The sequence below is a fragment of the Caretta caretta genome, chromosome 3 (assembly GCF_965140235.1).
Source record: "Caretta caretta isolate rCarCar2 chromosome 3, rCarCar1.hap1, whole genome shotgun sequence".
Classification (NCBI taxonomy): domain Eukaryota; kingdom Metazoa; phylum Chordata; order Testudines; family Cheloniidae; genus Caretta; species Caretta caretta.
In genome coordinates, this window is record NC_134208.1 from 179,434,802 (window position 1) to 179,457,216 (window position 22,415).

Genomic DNA, 22,415 nt, shown 5'->3' on the forward strand with positions numbered 1-22,415 from the left:
AAAGAGAGCAGAGCACTTAAAGGAAGTGAACTAACACCCCAAAATACAGATTATTGTTTCAGAGATTAGGATTTAGAAGATTTAGATTAGGATTTAGAAGATCATAATTTATATAAAAATATTACATAATTTAAATGGATTTGGTAGAAATCTAACCCTTTTACCAAAAAATTGTGTTTCTGATCAGTCTTGCACGACAGCAATTATACTTTGTTTGATTTATTGTACTCCATTTCCCAAAGGAATGTTACTCAGCATTCTGTCTACTTCCTTCGCAGCACCAGACTGGAATAAAGATTCTAACACTTATGACAACTCCCAAACCTCCTTCTTGTGCCATATGCTATCATACCTTTCTACTTGCTGATGTTTGCATTTAAATTTTTTTCTTAGATGTATTCATCTCTGCTGAACTACAATCAACTTTAATTAAGACTGAGAGAGGACGTGCATAAAGAAAGATTTATTCTTTTTATGACTAGATCCTCTGGGGGCCTCTAGAGTTCTAAAACACTTAATCATTTTTTCCAGGTTGGGAAGCTGAGTGGAATATTCAGTGACACAACCTAAAGTTCACCAGAGAAAGCTAAAGAGAACTGCAAGATGCTCCATCCCCACAAGGACTGAGCACAAAGCCTGCAGAGCACTCCTATCTCATTCTCCTGAGGAAATCAGAAACCAGAGCTACTTATAAAATTTAATAAAGCTTCATCAGTCAATAGCAATTTCCTTCACTTCCTGTCCTAGATCGACATATGAATTCAATGGAAGATAGCATATTGGAGAACAGAGTTCCAAAAATATTAATTTCATATTCAGAGAGGAATCACAAAAAACTCATTCTACTAAGACTCAATAGATGGTACAATCTATTCATTGTAATACACTTGAGTCTCTATGGGAAAATAGTGAACAGTATAACAAAATAAAACGAGGAAAAAATAAGTCTACTTATATTAGGCACAATGAAGTATACAGAAGGTCATTATCTATAAAAGTGACTGTAAGTAATTACATTCATCCTCCTGTATTACTGTATGGTGGAATTCAAGATTTTGGGCCTGATCCAAAGCCCACTGAAGTCAATTGGAATATTTTCTTTGACCTCCATGGGCTTTGGATCATGACCTTAAACTGTATCTAATAAAAAAATTATAGGAGTCATAAAAGACACTTATTTAAAGAGTTAACTCCACTGGATCAACAAGGGTTAATACTGAAGGATAACCATTTGGCTAAAGATTCTTCTTCGAGTGATATTCTTTTGGGTGCTCCACTTCAGGTGATTGTAGAGCAGTGCCCCAGATTGGACGGAATGGGCTTCGGAGTTGCCTGAGTAAGTGATGATATCACTGTTATACCTAACAGTGCATCCGATCTTGAGCTCTGGTCATTTGCATAGTTTCATAAATGTGTGTGCAGAGGCCCAAGTGGCTGCTCTACATATGTCCATGATCAGTATGCTGTTGAGAAAGGCTACTGAAGTTGAAAGGGATCGGGTAAAGTGAGTTCTGATCCCCAGTGGGGGTTTTAGGTTCTTTTGTTGATAGCAGAGGTGAATGCACCCAGAGATCCATTTTGATAGTCTTTGTGTAGAGATAGTGGAGCCTTTAGAATGTTCTGTAGTGGAAATGAAAAGCCTGAGAAAGGTAAAATGCTAGTACGCACTGACGTCAAGAGTGTGTAGTACTGAATCTTGTGTACTCTTGTGTGGTTTGGGGAAGAATGAGGGGAGATGGACTGGCTGATTTATGTGGAAAGAAGAGATATTTAAGGTAGGAATTTTGGATGAAGTCTTAGGTGACCTTGTCCTTGAAAATGTTGGTTTAGGGTATATATGCCCCTAGCTCACCCACATGACAAGCTGATGTGATAGCCACTAAGAATGCTACCTTTATTGATAGGTGTGTCAGAGAACGTCACTAAGGGTTCAAACAGAGGCCCAGTGAGGCAGCATAATACTAGGTTCAAGTCCCAGGGTGGCATGGGTGTGCGTACTTTGGGGTAAACGTTCTTGGTAATTGGGTGTGCAAAACGTTTGGTAATTGGGTGTGCAAATAGCGATGCCCCATCAATCTTGTGGGGGAAGGCGGCAATAGCCGTGAGATGTACTTTGACTGAACTAATGGAAAGCCCAGAATTTTTCAGTTCCAAGATATAATCCAATATCGTGGGCAAAGGAGCAGAAACTGCATTACTTTGTTTGTTTTGGCGCCATATGTAGAACCTTTTCCATTTCTGAAGGTAAGCATTGCATGTGGTTGGTTTTCTACTGTTTAGTAATACGTGTTTAACCTGTTCAAAACAGGTTAGTTCATTATGATGGAACCATGAAGGAGCCATGCCTTTAGGGGAAGTCCCTCCAGGTTCGGATGGTCAGCCCACTTGAAGAAGAAGTATGCATTTCTTTCTTTCCTTTTCTTTTACAATACTTGTCAAAAACCTTAATTTGTAAAACACGTAACGTGTAAAGGCCCAGGAGAATGTGACTTTGGGGCCTGAAAAAAAAAGTGCTGAAAATTCTGGAAAAAAAGCCAACAATGCATTACTTTAATGTTTTCTTTTTACATTAATGTGCAGTTATGATCAGAAAAGGGACTATTTAAAAATGGCTGTTCCTTATTTCACAGATCTCTTTCCCATGCACATTCCAAGTCATATCTGATTACTTTCGTGACAAAAGCAAGTTTACTACTTTTTATATTTTTAATACAGCAGAGCCAATGCAGCTATGGGAGTAAGGTGAATTCTTTTTTGGTTCATGCATCACTCACAGAATTGATAACAGAGGTCCAATTTAATATTCTTTACCTCAAGTTTTATAGCTCATATTGTATTTTACTACAATACACTTAAGTTATGATGATACACAATCCAGAAAGAACACAGCTTGATTTCCAGATTGGAGTTGTAGGGCTGACGGCTAGAAAACCAACTTTTCACCTGTAAAATGAGTATATTTGCTCTGAAAATCACAGATAACACAATAAACATGAAAGCCCACAATGCTTTCTTTTTACTGTCACAGTTCGGATTTATTGTCACTATTCAGAATTGAATGACACCTCAATGGATTTCTTTTTCCACTGGAGTCTTCTGTAAATCTGTCAGAGCTTTCAGGACCAGACTTATTTTCCCCACCTTTAAATCTTCCAGGGTTGATGTTCCATACTAAATGCACAATATTTCTGACCTAGGAGTGGATGAGGATGCCATCAAATTCTATCAATACTACGCACTTACTAACTAGAAGAAAATCACTATTAGGTGTCATGCTGTATGATTGAAACATGACTGTTTATATCACTGATACAGCCACTGTTAGACAATTGCAACAAATCTTGAACAAAGCATGTCGTGTAAGGTGTCAATGGAAAAGTTATGATTGGCTGAGTATGATGATCCTGTTTATATGCATGTATTATTTTTGTACCTGAAGTTATGAATATTGGCTATATAGAATCATAGGACTGGAAGGACCTCAAGAAGTCATCTAGTCCAGTCCCCTGAACGCATGGCAGGACTAAGTATTATCTAGACCATCCCTGACAGCTGTTTGTCTAACCTGCTCTTTAAAATCTCCAATGATGGAGATTCCACAACCTCCCTAGGCAATTTATTCCAGTGCTTAACCACCCTGACAGTTAGGAATTTTTTCCTAATGTCCAACCTAAACCTCCCTTGATGCAATTTAAGCCCATTGCTTCTTGTCCAGTCCTCAGAGGTTAAGCAGAACAATCCTTCTCCCTCCTCCTTGTAACAACCTTTTATGTACTTGAAAACTGTTATCATGTCCCCCCTCAGTCTTCTCTTCTCCAGAGTAAACAAAGCCAATTTTTTCAATCTTCCCTCACAGGTCCTGTTTTCTACATCTTTAATCATTTTTGTTGCTCTTCTCTGGACTTTCTCCAATTTGTCCTCATCTTTCCTGAAATGTGGCACCCAGAACTGGACACTATACTCCAGTTGATGCCAAATCAGCGCAGAGTAGAACGGAAGAATTACTTCTTGTGTCTTCGCAAAAAGAAAAGGAGTACTTGTGGCACCTTAGAGACTAACCAATTTATTTGAGCATGAGCTTTCGTGAGCTACAGACTAACACGGCTGTTACTCTGAAACCTGTTCTTGTGTCTTGCTTACAACACTCCTGCTAATACATCCCAAAACGATGTATGCTTTCTTTGCAACAGTGTTACACTGTTGACTCATATTTAGCTTGTGGTCCACTATGACCCCCAGATCCCTTTCCACAGTACTCCTTCCTAGGCAGTCATTTCACACTTTGTATGTGTGCAAATGATGTCCTTCCTAAATGGAGTACTTTGCATTTGTCCTTATTGAATTCCATCCTATTTACTTCAGACCATTTCTCCAGTTTCTCCAGATCATCTGAATTTTAATCCTATCCTCCAAGCCACTTGCAACCCCGCCCAGTTTGGTATCATCCGCAAACTTTATAAGTGTACTCTTTAAGCCATTATCTAAATCTCTGATGAAGATATTGAACAGAACCAGACCCAGAACTGATCCCTGTGGGACCCCACTTGTTATGTCCTTCCAGCATGACTGTGAACCACAGATAAACACTCTCTGGGAACAGTTTTCCAACTAGTTTTGCACCCACCATATAGTAGCTCCATCTAGGTTGCATTTCCCTAGTTTGTTTATGAGAAGGTCATGCGAGATGTTATCAAAAGCTTTACTAAAGTCAAGATATACCACGTCTACCAGAGACGGGCTCCACTTAACGAAGAGAGGGAAGAGCATCTTCGCAAGCAGGCTGGCTAACCTAGTGAGGAGGGCTTTAAACTAGGTTCACCGGGGGAAGGAGACCAAAGCCCTGAGGTAAGTGGGGAAGCGGGATACTGGGAGGAAGCACGAGCAGGAGCGTGTGAGAGGGGAGGGCTCCTGCCTCATACTGAGAACAAGGGGCGATCAGCGGGTTATCTCAAGTGCCTATATACAAATGCACAAAGCCTGGGAAACAAGCAGGGAGAACTGGAGGTCCTGGCAAAGTCAAGGAATTATGATGTGATTGGAATAATGGAGACTTGGTGGGATAATTCGCATGACTGGAGTACTGTCATGGATGGGTATAAACTGTTCAGGAAGGACAGGGAGGCCAGAAAAGGTGGGGGAGTTGCACTGTATGTAAGGGAGCAGTATGACTGCTCAGAGCTCCGGTACGAAACTGCAGAAAAACCTGAGAGTCTCTGGATTAAGTTTAGAAGCCTGAGCAACAAGGGTGATGTGGTGGGAGTCTGCTATAGACCACCGGACCAGGGGGATGAGGTGGACGAGGCTTTCTTCCGGCAAGTCGCAGAAGCTACTAGATCACACGCCCTGGTTGTCATGGGCGACTTCAATCATCCTGATATCTGCTGGGAGAGCAATACAGCGGTGCACAGACAATCCAGGAAGTTTTTGGAAAGCATAGGGGACAATTTCCTGGTGCAAGTGCTGGAGGAACCAACTAGGGGCGGAGCTCTTCTTGACCTGCTGCTCACAAACCGGGAAGAATTAGTAGGGGATGCTAAAGTGGATGGGAACCTGGGAGGCAGTGACCATGAGATGGTCGAGTTCAGGATCCTGACACAAGGAAGAAAGGAAAGCAGCAGAATACGGACCCTGGACTTCAGAAAAGCACACTTTGACTCCCTCAGGGAACTGATGGGCAAGATCCCCTGAGAGAATAACATGAGGGGGAAAGGAGTCCAGGAGAACTGGCTGTATTTTAAAGAATCCTTATTGAGGTTACAGGGACAAACCATCCCGAAGTGTAGAAAGAATAGTAAATATGGCAGGCGACCAGCTTGGCTTAACACTGAAATCCTTGCTGATCTTAAACACAAAAAAGAGGCTTACAAGAAGTGGAAGATTGGACGAATGACCAGGGATGAGTATATAAATATTGCTCGGGCATGTAGGAATGAAATCAGGAAGGCTAAATCACACCTGGAGTTGCAGCTAGCGAGGGATGTTAAGAGTAACATGAAGGGTTTCTTCAGGTATGCTGGCAATAAGAAGAAAGCCAAGGAAAGTGTGGGCCCCTTACTAAATGAGGGAGGCAACCTAGTGACAGAGGATGTGGAAAAAGCTAACGTACTCAATGCTTTTTTTTCCTCTGTCTTCATGAACAAGGTCAGCTCCCAGACTACTGCACTGGGCAGCACAGCATGGGGAGGAGGTGGCCAGCCCTCTGTGAAGGAAGAAGTGGTTCGAGACTATTTAGAAAAACTGGACGTGCACAAGTCCATGGGGCCGGATGCGTTGCATCCGAGAGTGCTAAAGGAATTGGCAGATGTGATTGCAGAGCCATTGGCCATTATCTCTGAAAACTCATGGCGATCGGGGGAAGTCCTGGAAGATTGGAAAAAGGCTAATGTAGTGCCCATCTTTAAAAAAGGGAAGAAGGATGATCCTGGGAACTACAGGCCGGTCAGCCTCACCTCAGTCCCTGGAAAAATCATGGAGCATGTCCTCAAGGAATCAATTCTGAAGCACTTAGAGGAGAGGAAAGTGATCAGGAACAGTCAGCATGGATTCACCAAGGGAAAGTCATGCCTGACTAATCTAATTGCCTTCTATGATGAGATAACTGGTTCTGTGGATGAAAGGAAAGCAGTGGACGTGTTATTCCTCGACTTTAGCAAAGCTTTTGACACAGTCTCCCACAGTATTCTTGTCAGCTAGTTAAAGAAGTATGGGCTGGATGGATGCACTACAAGGTGGGTAGAAAGTTGGCTAGATTGTCGGGCTCAATGGGTAGTGATCAATGCCGGTATCTAGCAGAGTGCCCCAAGGGTTGGTCCTGGGGCCGGTTTTGTTCAATATCTTCATTAATGATCTGGAGGATGGTGTGGATTGCACCCTCAGCAAGTTTGCGGATGACACTAAACTAGGAGGAGTGGTAGATACGCTGGAGGGTAGGGATAGGATACAGAGGGACCTAGACAAATTGGAGGATTGGGCCAAAAGAAATCTGATGAGGTTCAACAAGAACAAGTGCAGAGTCCTGCACTTAGGATGGAAGAATCCCATGCACTGCTACAGACTAGGGACCGAATGGCTAGGCAGCAGTTCTGCAGAGAAGGACCTAGGGGTGACAGTGGACGAGAAGCTGGATATGAGTCAACAGTGTGCCCTTGTTGCCAAGAAGGCCAATGGCATTTTGGGGTGTATAAGTAGGGGCATTGCCAGCAGATCGAGGGACGTGATCGTTCCCCTCTATTCGACATTGGTGAGGCCTCATCTGGAGTACTGTGTCCAGTTTTGGGCCCCACACTACAAGAAGGATGTGGAGAAATTGGAGAGAGTCCAGCGAAGGGCAGCAAAAATTATTAGGGGACTGGAACACATGAGTTATGAGGAGAGGCTGAGGAAACTGGGATTGTTTAGTCTATGGAAGAGAAGAATGAGGGGGGATTTGATAGCTGCTTTTAACTACCTGAAAGGTGGATCCAAAGAGGATGGATCTAGACTATTCTCAGTGATAGCAGATGACAGGACAAGGAGTAATGGTCTCAAGTTGCAGTGGGGGAGGTTTAGGTTGGATATTAGGAATAACTTTTTCACTAAGAGGGTGGTGAAACACTAAAATGCGTTACCTAGGGAGGTGGTGGAATCCCCTTCCTTAGAAGTTTTTAAGGTCAGGCTTGACAAAGCCCTGGCTGGGATGATTTAGTTGGGATTGGTCCTGCTCTGGGCAGGGCGTTGGACTAGATGGCCTCCAGAGGTCCCTTCCAACTCTGTTATTCTATGATACCACTTCCCCCCATCCACAAGGCTTGTTACCCTTTCAAAGAAAGCTGTCAGGTTGGTTTGACAAGATTTGTTTTTGACAAATCCATACTGACTGTTACTTATCACATTATCTTCTAGATGTTTGCAAATTGATTGCTTAATTATTTGCTCCGTTATCTTTCCAGCTACAGAAGTTAAGTTGACTAGTCTGTAGTTCCTTGAGTTGTCCTTATTTCCCTTTTTAAAGATTGGCACTATATTTGCCCTTTTCCACTCCTCTCGAATCTCTCCCATCTTCCATGACTTTTCAAATCGCTAATGGCTCAGATATCTCCTCAATCAGCTCCTTGAGTATTCTAGGATGCATTTTATCAGGGTCTGGTGACTTGAAGAAATCTAACTTGCCAAAGTAACTTTTAACTTGTTCTTTCCCTATTTTAGCCTCTGATCCTACCTCATTTTCACTGGCACTCACTGTGTTAGACATCCAATCACCACCAACCTTCTTGGTGAAAACTGAAACAAAATTCATGAAGCACCTCTGCCATTATCACATTTTCTGTTATTATTATCCCCCCGTCATTGAGTAACCCTTTCCTTGGTCTTCCTCTTGCTTCTAACGTATTTGTAGAATGTTTTCTTGTTACCCTTTATGTCTCTAGCTAGTTTGATCTTGTTTTGTGCCTTGGCTTTTCTAATTTTGTCCCTATATACTTGTATTTGTTTATATTCATCTTTTGTAATTTGACCTAGTTTCCACTTTTTGTAGGAGTCTTTTCTGATCTCCTGGTTAAGCAAAGGTGGTCTCTTGCCATACTTCCTATCTTTCCTATGAAGTGGGATAGTTTGCTCTTGTGCCCTTAATAATGTCTCTTTGAAAAACTGCCAACTGTCTTCAATTGTTTTCCTCCTTAGACTTGCTTCCCATGGGATCTTACCTACCAACTCCCCCAGTTTGCTAAAATCTGCCTTCTTGAAATCCATTGTCTTTATTTTGCTCTTCTTCCTCCTACCATTCCTTAGAATCATGAACTCTACCATTTCATGATCACTTTCACCCAAGCTGCCTTCCACTTTCAAATTCTCAACTAGTTCCTCCCTGTTTGTCAAAATCAAATCTAGAACAGCCTCTCCCCTAGTAGCTTTATCCATCAGAAGCCTGCATCCCAAGAAAGGGGAAAAAACTCATAGGCAGGAGTTGTAGACCAAGCTGGATGAGCAAGCCTCTCAGAGAGGTGATTAAGAAAAAGCAGAAAGCCTACAAGGAGTGAAAGATGGGAGGGATTAGCAAGGAAAGCTACCTTATTGAGGTCAGAACATGTAGGGATAAAGTGAGAAAGGCCAAAAGCCATGTAGAGTTGCACCTTGCAAAGGGAATTAAAAGTAACAGTAAAAGGTTCTATAGCCATATAAATAAGAAGAAAACAAAGAAAGAAGTGGGACCGCTAAACACTGAGGATGGAGCGGAGGTTAAGGATAATTTAGGCATCGCCCAATATCGAAACAAATACTTTGCCTCAGTCTTTAATGAGGCTAATGAGGAGCTTAGGGATAGGATGATAGGGATAGGATGGTAGGATGATAAATGGGAATGAGGATATGGAGGTAGATATTACCACATCCAAGGTAGAAACCAAACTTGAACAGCTTAATGGGACTAAATCAGGGGGCCCGGATAATCTTCATCTAAGAATATTAAAGGAACTGACACATGGAATTGCAAGCCCATTAGCAAGAATTTTTAATGAATCTGTAAACTAAGGGGTTGTACCGTATGACTGGAGAATTGCTAACATAGTTCCTATTTTTAAGAAAGGAAAAAAAAGTGATCCGGGTAAGTGATCCTTTTAGTTTAACATCTGTAGTATGCAAGGTCTTGGAAAAAATTTTGAAGGAGAAAGTAGTTAAGGACATTGAGGTCAATGGTAATTGGGACAAAATATAACATGGTTTTACAAAAGGTAGATCGTGCCAAACCAACCTGATCTCCTTCTTTGAGAAAGTAACAGATTTTTTAGACAAAGGAAATGCAGTGATCTAATTTACCTTGATTTCAGTAAGGCATTTGATACGGTTCCACATGGGGAATTATTAGCTAAATTGGAAAAGATGGGGATCAATATGAAAATTGAAAGGTGGATAAGGAACTGGTTAAAGGGGAGACTACAACCAGTCATACTGAAAGGTGAACTGTCAGGCTGGAAGGAGGTTACTAGTGGAGTTCCTCAGTAATTAGTTTGGGGACCAATCTTATTTAATCTTTTTATTACTGATCTTGGCACAAAAAGTGGGAATGTGCTAATAAAGTTTGCGGATGTCACAAAGCTGGGAGGTATTGCCAATACAGAGAAGGACTGGGATATCATACAGGAAGATCTGGATGACTTTGTAAACTGGAGTAATAGTAATAGGATGAAATTTAATGGTGAAAAGTGCAAGGTCATGCATTTAGGGATTAATAACAAGAATTTTTGTTATAAACTGGGGGATACATCACTTGGAAGTAACAGAGGAGGAGAAGGACTTCGGAGTACTGGTCGATCACAGGATGATTATGAGCTGCCAATGTGATATGAAAAAAGCTAATGCGGTCTTGGGATGCATCAGTCGAGGTATTTCCAGTAGAGATAAGGAGGTACTGGTGTCATTGTACAAGGCACTGGTGAGACCTCATCTGGAATATTGTGTGGAGTTCTGGTCTCCCATGTTTAAGAAGGATGAATTCAAACTGGAAGAGGTACAGAGAAGGGCTACTAGGATGATCCGAGAAATGGAAAGCCTGTCATATGAAAGGAGACAAACAGCTTGGCTTGTTTAGCCTAGCCAAAAGAAGGCTGAGGGGAGATATGATTTGCCCTCTATAAATATATCAGAGGAATAAATACCAGGGAGGGAGAGGAATTATTTAAGCTCAGTATCAATGTGGACACAAGAACAAATGGATATAAACTGGCCATCAGGAAGTTTAGACTTGAAATTAGATGAAGGTTTCTAACCATCAGAGGAGTGAAGTTCTGGAATAGCCTTCCAACGGGAGCAGTGGAGGCAAAAGACATATCTGGCTTCAAGACTAAGCTTGATAGGTTTATGGAGGGGATGGTATGATGGGATAGCCTAATTTTGGCAATTAATTGATCTTTGACTATTAGCGGTAACTATGCCCAATGGCCTGTGATGGGACACTAGATAGGGTGGGATCTGAGTTACAACAAAGAATTCTGTCCTGGGTGTCTGGCTGGTAAGTCTTGCCCACATGCTCAGGGTTTAGCTGATAGCCATATTTGGGGTTGGGAAGGAATTTTCCTCCAGGGCAGATTGGCAGAGGCCCTGGGGGTTTTTCGCCTTCCTCTGCAGCATGGGGCACGGGTCACTTGCTGGAGGATTCTCTGTACCTTGAAGTCTTTAAACCACGAGTTTAAAGACATAGGTCAGGGCTTTGTTACAGGAGTGGGTGGGTGAGATTCTGTGGCCTGCGTTGTGCAGGAGGTCGGACTAGACGATCATAATGGTCCCTTCTGACCTTAAAGTCTATGATTCTTATTTTCTGGAATAAAAGATTGTCTCCAATACATTCCAAGAAGTTGTTGGAAAATCTGTGCCCTGCTCTGTTATTTTCCCAACAGATGTCTGAGTAGTTGAAGTCCCCCATCACCACCAAGTCCTGTGCTTTGCATGATTTTGTTAGTTGTTTAAAAAAGCCTCATCCACCTCTTCTTCCTGGTTAGGTGGTCTTAGTAGACCCCTACCCTGACATTACCCTTGTTTTTTACCTCTATTATCTTTACGCAGAGACTTTCAACAAGTCTGTCTCAACCTCAGTCCAAGTGTATACATTTTTAATATATAAGGCAACACCTCCACCCTTTTTTCCCTGCCTGTCCTTCCTGAGTAGGCTGTACCCTTCTATACCAATATTCCAGTTATGCGTACTATCCCACCATGTTCTGTGATGCCAACTATGTCATAGTTCTGTTTATTGACTAGCATTTCTAGCTTTTCCTGTTTATTCCCCATACTTCTCGCATTAGTATACAGACATCTAAGATACTGATTTGATTTCCCCCCTGCCCCAGTTCTGTCTTGTCTTTCCTTTATCCTTGCTATAACAGCCCATGCTCCCCGCAAATTCCGACCCTTCTCCCAGGTCTCCATATTTTTTACTTACCTGTGGGCTTTGGTCACCTGCCCCCTTCAAACCTAGTTTAAATCCCTCCTCACTAAGTTAGCCAGTCTGGATCCAAATATATCCTTCCCCTTCCTCAATGGGTGGACCCCATCTCTGCTTAACAGTCCTTTTTCCTGGAATAGCATCCCTTGGTCAAGGAAGCTGAAGCCCTCCTGATGACACCATTTTCGCAGCCAGGGATTCAGCTCCAGAAGGCATCTGTCTCTGCCTGGGCCCCGACCCTTGACCAGAAGGATCAAAGAGAACACCACCTCCACTCCCAACTCCTTCACCCTTACTCCCAGAACCCTGTAGTCACTTCTGATCTGCTGAGGGTCATACCTTGCCGTATCAATAGTGCCCACATGGATGAGTAGCATGGGGTAGTAGTCAGAGGGCTGGGTGATCCTCAACAATCCCTCTGTAATGTCTCAGATACTGGCTCATGGCAGAAAGCATACCACCTGGGATGCCATGTCAGGGCAACCGATGGGTGCCTCCGTCCCCCTCAGAAAAGAGTCACCAACCACCACTACCCTACGCTTCCTCCTGGGAGTGGTGGCTGAGATCCTCCCAGTCTTGGGGGTACATGGCTTCTCCTACTCCACCTTTGAAGGTGATTCCTCATCACTTGTTGCCAGGGCAGCATATCGGTTTTCCATCACCATGGTGGGTTAGTTGGGAGTAGGGGTTGAGCACTGCCTGCTGTCAGAAGTAACCAGCGGCCAGTGTCCTCCCTGTGACAGAGCCATATCCTCTTCCCCCGGTGGTGTGACAGCAGTCCTCTGTAGCTAGATAGCTTCCTCAGCCTTGGATGCCTCCATTTGAATACTCTCAAGGAATTCCTCATGGGCACGGATGCTGCTCAGCCTAGCCACCTTCTCCTGTAGCTCTCCCACCTGCTTCCTGAGAGATTCCACCAGCAGGCACCTTTCACACTGGAAGGTCCCCCCAGCCTGGCTTTCTGTGAGTAGGAAATGGTGGCAACAGTCTCTGCAAGTCCACACCAGGATCTGGGTAGAGGCATCCAGGGTTGGGTTGTCTGTCTGGATACAGGTGCAGGTGGAGAAGACAGGAGCAGCGCTGGCGATGTGGCCCTTCCCAATCATAGTGATTATATTACGTCTCCCTCCCACAAACTCCCTCTCAAACTCCCCTGTTTGCAGTCCCCTGTTCACTAGCTCATATAGATTTATGTTTCAAACGTGTTTGCTCCTGGGGTAACACCCACCAGGTAATTTACATCTAGTCTGGCAAGCACATTGTGAATGAGCTATTCAAGATTATGGTCCATTAAAAAAAACTTAGCTCTCACGAGTCATAGAAGAAGCTTGTCACCACCCACTGAGACCTTGCTCATTTGACCCTGGACTCCATCTTGTGCCCGCAATTTTCCACAAACCAAGACTGAGAGCAATCCCTCCATATGAGAGAAGGTATAAAGGACCCTGGAACCATCTCCATTTTGCCTCTTTTCTGCTCTGATCTCTGGACTTACACTAAAAAGAGCATACTGACTATGGACTGAGGAGCTGCCAATTTTTTGGAAGTTACCAGAGACTTTACAAGCCAGCAGTCTTTAACATCAGTCCTACAAATCTGACCCAAGAACTTTGCAATGATTGTATGTACATGACTTCCTTAAAAATTTTAACTCTCTCCTCTTTCTTTTCTCTTATAAATAAACCTTTAGATATTAGATACTAAAGAATTGGCAACAGCATGATTATTGGGTAAAATCTGAATTATATATTGACCTGGCTATGTGGCTGATCTCTTGGGATTAGAGGACCCTATATGTGATGAAACTGGTTTTCAATAACCACTCATCACAGAGTCCAGTGTCTGGGTGATGAAGCAAGGGCGAGGATGACTGCATTTTTAACTTCTTGTTAACCAGTGTGGTGAGACAGAGGTTTACTTTTGTTACTGGCTTCATATATCTGATGGTAGAATAACCACCAGTTCGGGGGTGAGTCTGCCCTATTTCTCAGCAGTTTGTCCTGAATCTGGTATTCTCAGCTGTGACCCACTGAGGCACGGTGACATTAGGTGACACAGAGCATTCCCTCTCCCAATTGCATTCTGAGGACCACGAGCAGCTGAGAGGATAGAAGATAATCGGGGCCAAATTATGCTTACAGTTACACTTGTGTGTAAATTTTAGAGTATTTCTACTGACTTCAGTGGAAATACTCCAAATTTACACCAGTTTATGTGAAAAGAGAATCTGCCTCTCTGAATAGAAAATGAAACCCAGGCCTCTTGCATAGTAGTGCAAAGCACTGTGAGTTAGCTACACAATCACCCCTTAAATATTACATTTGAATTATAACAACATTTAATCTAACAAAACTATTCATGAAAATAAGTGCAAAGTTCGTCTGTTAAACAAATTGCTAATATAGATGTGGACAATCTCTGCAACCCAAAAAAATGTATCTTGTAACCCAAAAAAATCAACTTGACATTAAATCCCCAGGACAAAAACCATAGTTACTGTGCATAATGCAGTCATATTAGTTAATCACACCTAAATCCCTAAAGATGCAACTTTTAAATGGTTTATCAGGAAATGTAACATTCTTTTTCCGTTTTCTTTTACTTTGCAAAAAGTAGATTTAACTTTAATAATAGTTTTTAAACTATTCATATAAAAGAAAATGTTGTCAGAAGCTGCATCTCAAATTGGCTAGACGTAATGCAATTTGCAAAAGAAAGCTTTCACCGTCCATCATCCTTATTACAAGAATGAGGCAATGAAGGAGAAAAAGAAAACACAACACACATACAAAATGTCCCTGAAAGCTGGCCTGGGAACAACACAGATGGACTGCTGTGCTTCCAGGCAGCGCTCCTAATGATGACAGCCACTGCTGTATTCCAGATTTCCATAACCTTAAGAAAAGCCACACCCATGTTTTTAAAGACATTGCAGCATTTGAAGTTTTCATTTCCTGATGGTAGAGACTGCAGGCCTTTTTTGAAATCCAGATTTATATGTTTTGATTTCTTATCATACATATTGTATGAAAACCATTTTAAAAAAATATGAGTTCAACAAGCATTCTAGAAAGTTCCTCAGCCTATTTCTTCACAGAACTATTTCACAAGAATTAAAAAATACATTTACAACAGATAACGGTTTGCCAATGTTCCATTTTTTAAAAATCATGATTCTTCAAGGACATACAAAAAATTAACACATTGCTTTAGGCTAAAAATTAATATAGGCTCTATTTTTTAAAAGTTTAGGAAAAGTACAAAGGTTTTACATTATAGGACGTGAACACACCTCTACAACTACCAGCTTACCAAATGAAAAGTGTTTTTATCTTTGTACCTCAAAAATGTCCAAAATAAAACAAGAAATGTGACCTTGTTATTCCATAACATCGACTAGTGATTTGGATATTTAATCAAAGGAAAATAAGGTAAAGATAAAGAGGTTTAAAAAGCAACTAAAGGGCAAAGTCCCTTTTATACATATGTGAGTTAAACACAAAATCCAATATGGCTATGTAAAATTTTAGTATATATCTCTATAATTTACTTACACTACTTACTCCTAATTTAAATAATTTAATTAAAAATATAAGTACCAGATAGAACTACAACTGCATATATACAGTATAGTTACTTTTTTACAAATTACCTAAGAAGTAATGTGACAGGGTCAGGCCAGATGGCTACAGGAGAGTGATAGAAGGCAGATATATTAGCCCCAGGTTAAGTAGGTCCCTTTTCCCTGGGTAAGGTAACAGGGAAGGTTCCAGAACAATCAGGAACTTTCTGGAAACAATTAAGGGAGACAGGCTGATTAGAACACCTGCAGCCAATCAAGAAGCCGCCAGAATCAATTAAGACAGGCAGGCTAATTGATTGGCCTGTTTCACCTGGGTTTCAAATCGGAGCTCACTTCAGTTTGTGGTGTGCGTGTGATAGGAGCTTGGAGCAAGAGGTACTAGGAGCTGAGAGTGAGAAGGCATACTGCTGGAAGACTGAGAAGTACAAGCATTATCAGACATCAGGAGGAAGGTCCCTGTGGTAAGAATAAAGAAGGTGTTGGGAGGAGGCCATGGGGAAGTAGCCCAGGGAGTTGTAGCTGTCACGCAGCTGTTACAGGAGCCACTGTAGACAGCTGCAATCCACAGGGCCCTAGGCTGGAATCCGGAGTAGAGGGCGGGCCCGGGTTCCGCCCATCCCCGCAACTCCCTACTTGATACTGGAGGAGTTGAACTGGACTGTAGGTTACACCAGAGGGGAAGGTCTCTGGCCTGTTCCCCGATCCACTAGGTGGATCAGCAGAGACTGTGGGGATTGTTCTTCTTCCTTTTCCCCATGCTGGCCAGTGATGAGGCTAACTGAATGAACGGCAGATTTGAGCTACGAAAGTGGTCAAACTGAGGGCTGCTGTGAACCTCTGAGGCGAGCAAATCCGCCAATAAGCACTGGACCCACCAAGGCAGAGGAGGAACTTTGTCACAGTAACATTACACTATAATGCACCCAACCCACAGTACACTTTGTTATACAAATCTTTACACAAATCTTTCCAATGAAACAATGGTTGTTATATGCTACGGTGTCATAAAACCATGCAAAATATTTCCTAAAGAACATAATCAAAATCTACTAAAATGGTTCCACAACAGCCCATGATTTATAGAAGTATCTACTTTTTTGGATTTGATACTCCTGACATTAAAATACTAATAACAATGAAATGCACATAAAATCAAAATTTGAAATGTCTGTGCTTCTATAGGATTATGTTTGAAGCTATCGCCAAGCCTACACAGTTTTTCTACCATATAACTATTTTGGTTGGGGGTGTGTGGGATTTTTTTACTGAAATTATACCAGTAAAACCTCTAGTGTGGATGCAGTTTTAACAACATAAAGGTAACTTACCCTGGTATAGCTTATTCCCCCTCTATGTGGTACAACTTTTGTGTGTAGGCAAGCTCTAGGTCTTCAACTTTACCTATTGTGATTTGGTGCTACAGCAAATAAAGTATGTACAATCATATACTGCTTTCGTAATGCCTCATAACTAAAACAAGCTACAGTTACTGTAATAAGCTTTACCTCGGAAACTCATAATACCATCAGAGCTGCATTATATCATTTGTTAAGTGTATTATAGCAGTTTCCACACAAAATTTCAGCTCCACTGGCATGACACTGTCTTGCATAATGGGACAGATATCAAAATGTAGATGTTGACTATGTGTGTTAGGAAAGCCTCGGAAAGTGGAATAAATTAAGTAATAACTATGACAAATAATTTGGCTTAATCTTTAAGAACTTCACATTTCTGGAATGAGCAAAATAGGTAGTTTTCTTTTTAAATGTTTCACAATAGCAAATATGAGTTAAAACATTGGAAAGGCCTATCCAAAATATGCGATGGATGAGCAATATTTTGTGGCATATTGTCATACACTCTGGAAAATAAGAAGCTTGCCACCCATCTGATTGTTTCCTATGAAACACATCTACAGTAGGTAGTACTCTGCAATAAGGTAGCAAACACTTTTTGGAGTCACTTTGTCCACTTTCCTTATCTTCCAATTTGAGAGTTATCACCTGCTTCTCTTTGGGGACGGTAATCTTGTTTGAGAAGCAAGGGTGTTTCTGAATTAAAGGGCACATGTGACAGAAGTGACAGGTTTTTTTGCCACAGAAACTATCTTTCTTTTTAAAAACCTTTTCCTTTAGGTCTTGCCTAAACCAGGGGTTGAGAGCAACAGAGACAGCCATTTCTGTTGAGCTGCAGCAAACAAGTGTTCTCAGTTGAGTTTTAAATGCCAGAACATCCTGAGAAAATTCTGAACATCAATAATGAACAAGTTCCTGAACACTCCCTTCAGACTTTTTTCTCCCATTCATGATTCTGCCTTTTGTTAAATCATTGTCCTTGTCTAATACAACTTCCTTTTTTCTTTATACCAAGCAACTGCCATCTCACACACACACACACACCTGACTTCTTTTGGTTTGTCCTCCATCACTAAACTCAACACTAGTATCATCTGTCATGTCTCACACATTTGACAAGTATATAAAAGTAAAAACACTCCAAAAACCCACAAAACTGTAGCAATGTTAGTGTGGCCCAGGGGATAGGGTGTTGGACTCAGAAAATCTGGATTTTGTCACTTATCTGCTATATGACCTTAGGCAAGTTACGTCATCTCTCTGTCTTACTTTGATTGTAAACTCTTCTGGATATGGAATCTCTCTATGTTTTTGTAGAGTGCCTATCACAATAGGAACCCAATCGCAGTAAGCACTACTGTAATACCAAAATATAATAGTGTCACTTAACTGTGTGAGGTAAGCAAATTACATTATATGCAACTGTAACTCATCCACCCCCAATCGATCATCATCAGGGTTTGAACTCTGGACCTTCAGCACAGTCGGCACTCACTACAGTGAAAGGAGTAACTCTAGTAACTGGCAGCAGGAGTAGGCTGTAATCATTTGTGGACCATCTATTAAAAAGAGGCAGTGTGGCTAATGAAATAAGACTTTTGTCTGCCGTATTCTATTTTCAGCTTCTGTTGCTTCTCAGGGTGGTATGAGGCCTTGCTCAATGACAAGTATTGTGAAAGGAACTGAATTACCAACAGCAGTTAGAAAACATGAGTGTAAGGTCTCCTTGATCCTAGCCTGGTGCAAATGTCCCTAGCCCAATGTGTATTTTGATAGGGCAAGTAGGACAAGGAAGAGGATCTATTTTGTCTGATTCCCATCTGGAGATACAGCTATATGTGCCATGTTAAAAAGAGATACTGGGGAGCATGCCTCGTACATGTGGTATCTTGAAAAGTTTTAGCAGAGAGCCTTCAGCAACCTCTGCTGGGCATAATACAGATTGCAAATGGCAATTCTGACATTTTATAATTCAACCAGATCTGAATGGATTTCCATGTGGACAACAAAAGGCAAGTCTCTGATATGAGGACTATCCTTTTGCAAAATTGTGAAGTTCTGCTACAACTTACGGAGGAACTAGAATCCTTGAAAAACAGGTCAGAAAAGTTTGTATACTGAGGTTAGGCAACCTCCATATAAGGGTATCTACTACTCTGTTCATAGTAATTTGTTATTTAAGAATCAGAGAAAAAGTAAGTCTATTTTATTCATCCAAGCAGTATGAAAGCTAACAGGATTAGCACTTGTCACCAAGAACATACAGTTTTAATTTTTTTTAAAAGTTTTAAATTTAAAATAGTATCTCAGAGCTTAGTGCTGGAGGTAGACATCTTGGTAAAAATGGTATCATTTAGGGCACTCACTCACAGAAGACCCATGGAAAATACTATTACATTGCAGTGATTCCAAGTCTTTTTTGTTGTTGTTGGAGGGGAAGGCCCTATTTACAGTGGACAGGTAGGCAGACACATTCCTCCCCATCACCAACACCATTTTCCCTCATCCTATGTCCTGGCACAATTGGTGGACTTTTCCTGATATTGTCCATTTCCTTCTTTCTGATCCTATTAATTTGTCTATTCTGTTTTCCTCCTTCTAATTTTTTGTTTTTCCCACTTCATAGTCTCTTTTTTGTTTTTCTATTTTTTAATATTCCTCTTTGCTCCTCTTCCCAGTTCTCCCATACACCAGAAGGCTAACTATTGCTCAGAAGTCAAGATGGCATGTTTCTAACAACCTTGATTTGTTATTGTTATAGTAAGTCACTGATACTTAAATCTAATTTTACATTCTCTTCAGAATCATTTTAACAAATTTTACAGGTTAATGAGGCTAACACACATTGACACAGAAGTACTTACATCGCATTTACTTTATCTTCTGGGCCCTGAACTTGGCCAGTAACAGTCCCTTGTCTGGTATTTTTAACCCAGCCAACTACTCCCATTTTCCTAGCTTCATCTTCTGTGTACTGATTTGGAAAATAAAACAAAAAATACACATAGTATATTCAGCACCAGCAGTTATGACACACACACATTGTGCATGAGTAGTCTTAAAGCCCCAGTTTCATTTCCACAACTTTCTTAAAGACAACTCTTCCTAAAAAGTATCTGTAGATATTAATGCACCTACCCAAACATCAGGATTTTCCTGCCGGTTCTGGACTTGCAGCAGAAGCAGACAATTTTTCAACAAAAAAGTGAGACTTATCCCCCTTGTGCTTATCAGTGTTTATCATAACATCATCCCTTGACGCCACTTCCAAGTTACACCGCAGGCAATAAGGCAAGTAGCAGTATAGCTTCTTTGGGATAGTTTTCTCATGCTATGTCAGAACCTATTGATGGTTCCATTTGGGGGAGAAGACAAAAAATCTACACTCTCCATTTTAAGAATTTTCAACATATGTTATCATCTTGTGCAGAGGTCAAGGGTCTTCCACATCACCCTATAGCTGCCATTTTGAAGAAATAACACTGGCAACAAAAAACAAAAGCCTGTAAGAACTTCATCTTTTGTTAAAGCACTTCTGAATTTGTTAGACTTCCTTAAGGAGCTATGACATCCCATCTTCAAGCAAACTGTCAAAATAATTAGCAACTTGCCTTGAGAAGTAAACGAAGAACAAAACACTTGAAGAAGAGGGAACTGTGGTAGCAATAAAAATTGAAGTCCAGTTAATTGTTCAGGTTGTTAATATGACTCTTTTTGCAATACATTATTATTGTGAATTTATGCTGACTGTTTGTCACTTATTCACTTCCTGAGCTGGCTTCAGCCACTTCAGTTTATCTCCACTATTTTTTAAGTTTTGCCATTCTGTATTATCTGTCTCTCTCAAACTTAAGTAACATATGTGTATCTTTAAATATACATGTTTTAAAACCACAAAACTGCACAGAATAGGAAGTCCACTTCTCTGAAATCCAGCTAAGAATTACTCTTTCTTCTTTGGGTGGAATAAGTCAATCAATATTCACCAACACATGTTCTTCTACTTCTCAGACACCAGTTGTATAAATATAGATATCACAGGTATTTTAACTATCTACATCTTTTCTAAATCAATCGAGGAGAAACAATCTGTGTGCAAGCATGCATTTCATGTTTACATGCTGCACTGCAGAGTATAGTCAGACTCACCACAATTGTAAACTTTAATGCAGTTTTCAAAGATATAGCTGAAAATTTTCCACTCTGTTTTACATGTGGCTCAATAATACACTAATATACCAGAGTATGCATAGAGGCTCTCTCTTTATATATCTTTATCCAGTTGCATATACTGCACTCAGATTTGGCTATTAGCCTCTGGGGACTACATTTTAGTATACTTCATATACACTTAACTGGGCTGGCCTAGGCTGCTATGAATGAACAGTCATTATTGATTAGTTCACTGGAGAACTGTTCCTGTTTAGACACTATCAGCACAATTTCAGTGTTCTACTGTCTTCAGTCGCATCTGTTAAACTGTAACAAAGAGAATTTTTAAATTGTCTATTTGGTTATATTTGGCCTGCAGATAAAGCATCAAAATATAAGAGAGGCATAGACTCGTCGTTTCCTCACACAAAACACTCAATACTCACTTCTCTCCACTTAAATATAAAGCAGGCAAGGGAGGATGTCATGACTTTCAATCACACACAGACATAGATTTGCACTTCCAAGTTAACAATAACTTAGCACAAAGCAATGGACGATATATCTGATGGAGTGGCAACTCAGCACAGGAGCCCAGAGTACCTGGGATAGACCAGAGCTGACTGGGTAGAATGAATGATGTCACTAAATTCAAGACATATGTTATCCTCTAAGTCCTTCAGCCATTTCCTCTTTCAGCTGTTTTACAAGTATAACCATATACTGAAAAAGCTTAATGTTTAATATTAAACATAGGTCAATATTTTCAGAAACTACAGTATTCTAGCTATTTCCACTCTGTGAAACGTGTCCTCTTGTTTTCTGAGTTTCTGCCTTTCTTTTGAATTGTAATGCTCCTGCTGCAGGTTCAGAACTGGTGGAGAAGCTTGGGTGGGATCTGAGCTGCAGAGACCAAACTTCCACATCATGTGATTATTAGACATCATCTGTCAGAAAAAAAATCATAAGCACTGTAGATTCATTTCTTTAATTCTCTGAAGAATTAACACTGCACTTTTATTTTCATGAAGAAAAATAAAAAGAGAATACACGTTGCTTCAGTAGCTCAAAACTAACGTGTTCCATTCAACACATTGTCAGGCCTTTATGATGTTTAAAGTCAGTGACTGAAGCCTCTAGATTGGGATCCCAAACACGCAGCCCACGGGGTTATTTTCTGTGGCCTGCCAGCTCCCCGTGCTCCCTGTCCCCCCCAGGGCTTACCTAGAGCGGCTCTGGCCCGGTGTGCACCAGGGGCAGGGCTGGCTCCCTGCCTGCCTGCCTTGCCCTGCCCCCACGCCGCTCCGGGAAGCAGCCGGAACCTGGGGAAGGGGGGGGCATAAGGGTCTATGTGTTGCCCTTGCTTCCAGGCACCACCCCCCGCAACTCCCATTGGCCTGCAACGGGGAAC

General features: G+C 41.3%; 1 protein-coding gene across 5 annotated transcripts in view; it reads right to left on the reverse strand.

Annotated features, from left to right (window-relative positions):
- ACYP2 (acylphosphatase 2) overlaps positions 1 to 22,415 on the reverse strand; it is a 181,266-nt gene that overhangs the window by 100,633 nt on the left and 58,218 nt on the right. For 3 of the 5 annotated variants that reach the window (XM_048842883.2, XM_048842876.2, XM_048842882.1), the window contains one exon: positions 19,717 to 19,826. The exons of 1 other annotated variant lie outside the window; for it this stretch is intronic. In XM_048842883.2, coding sequence (XP_048698840.1) covers positions 19,717 to 19,826 — 110 coding nt within the window. Of the gene's footprint in view, positions 1 to 19,716; positions 19,827 to 20,997; positions 21,952 to 22,415 lie in introns of those variants that run through there. One more of the 5 variants, XM_048842877.2, reaches the window with a different exon arrangement.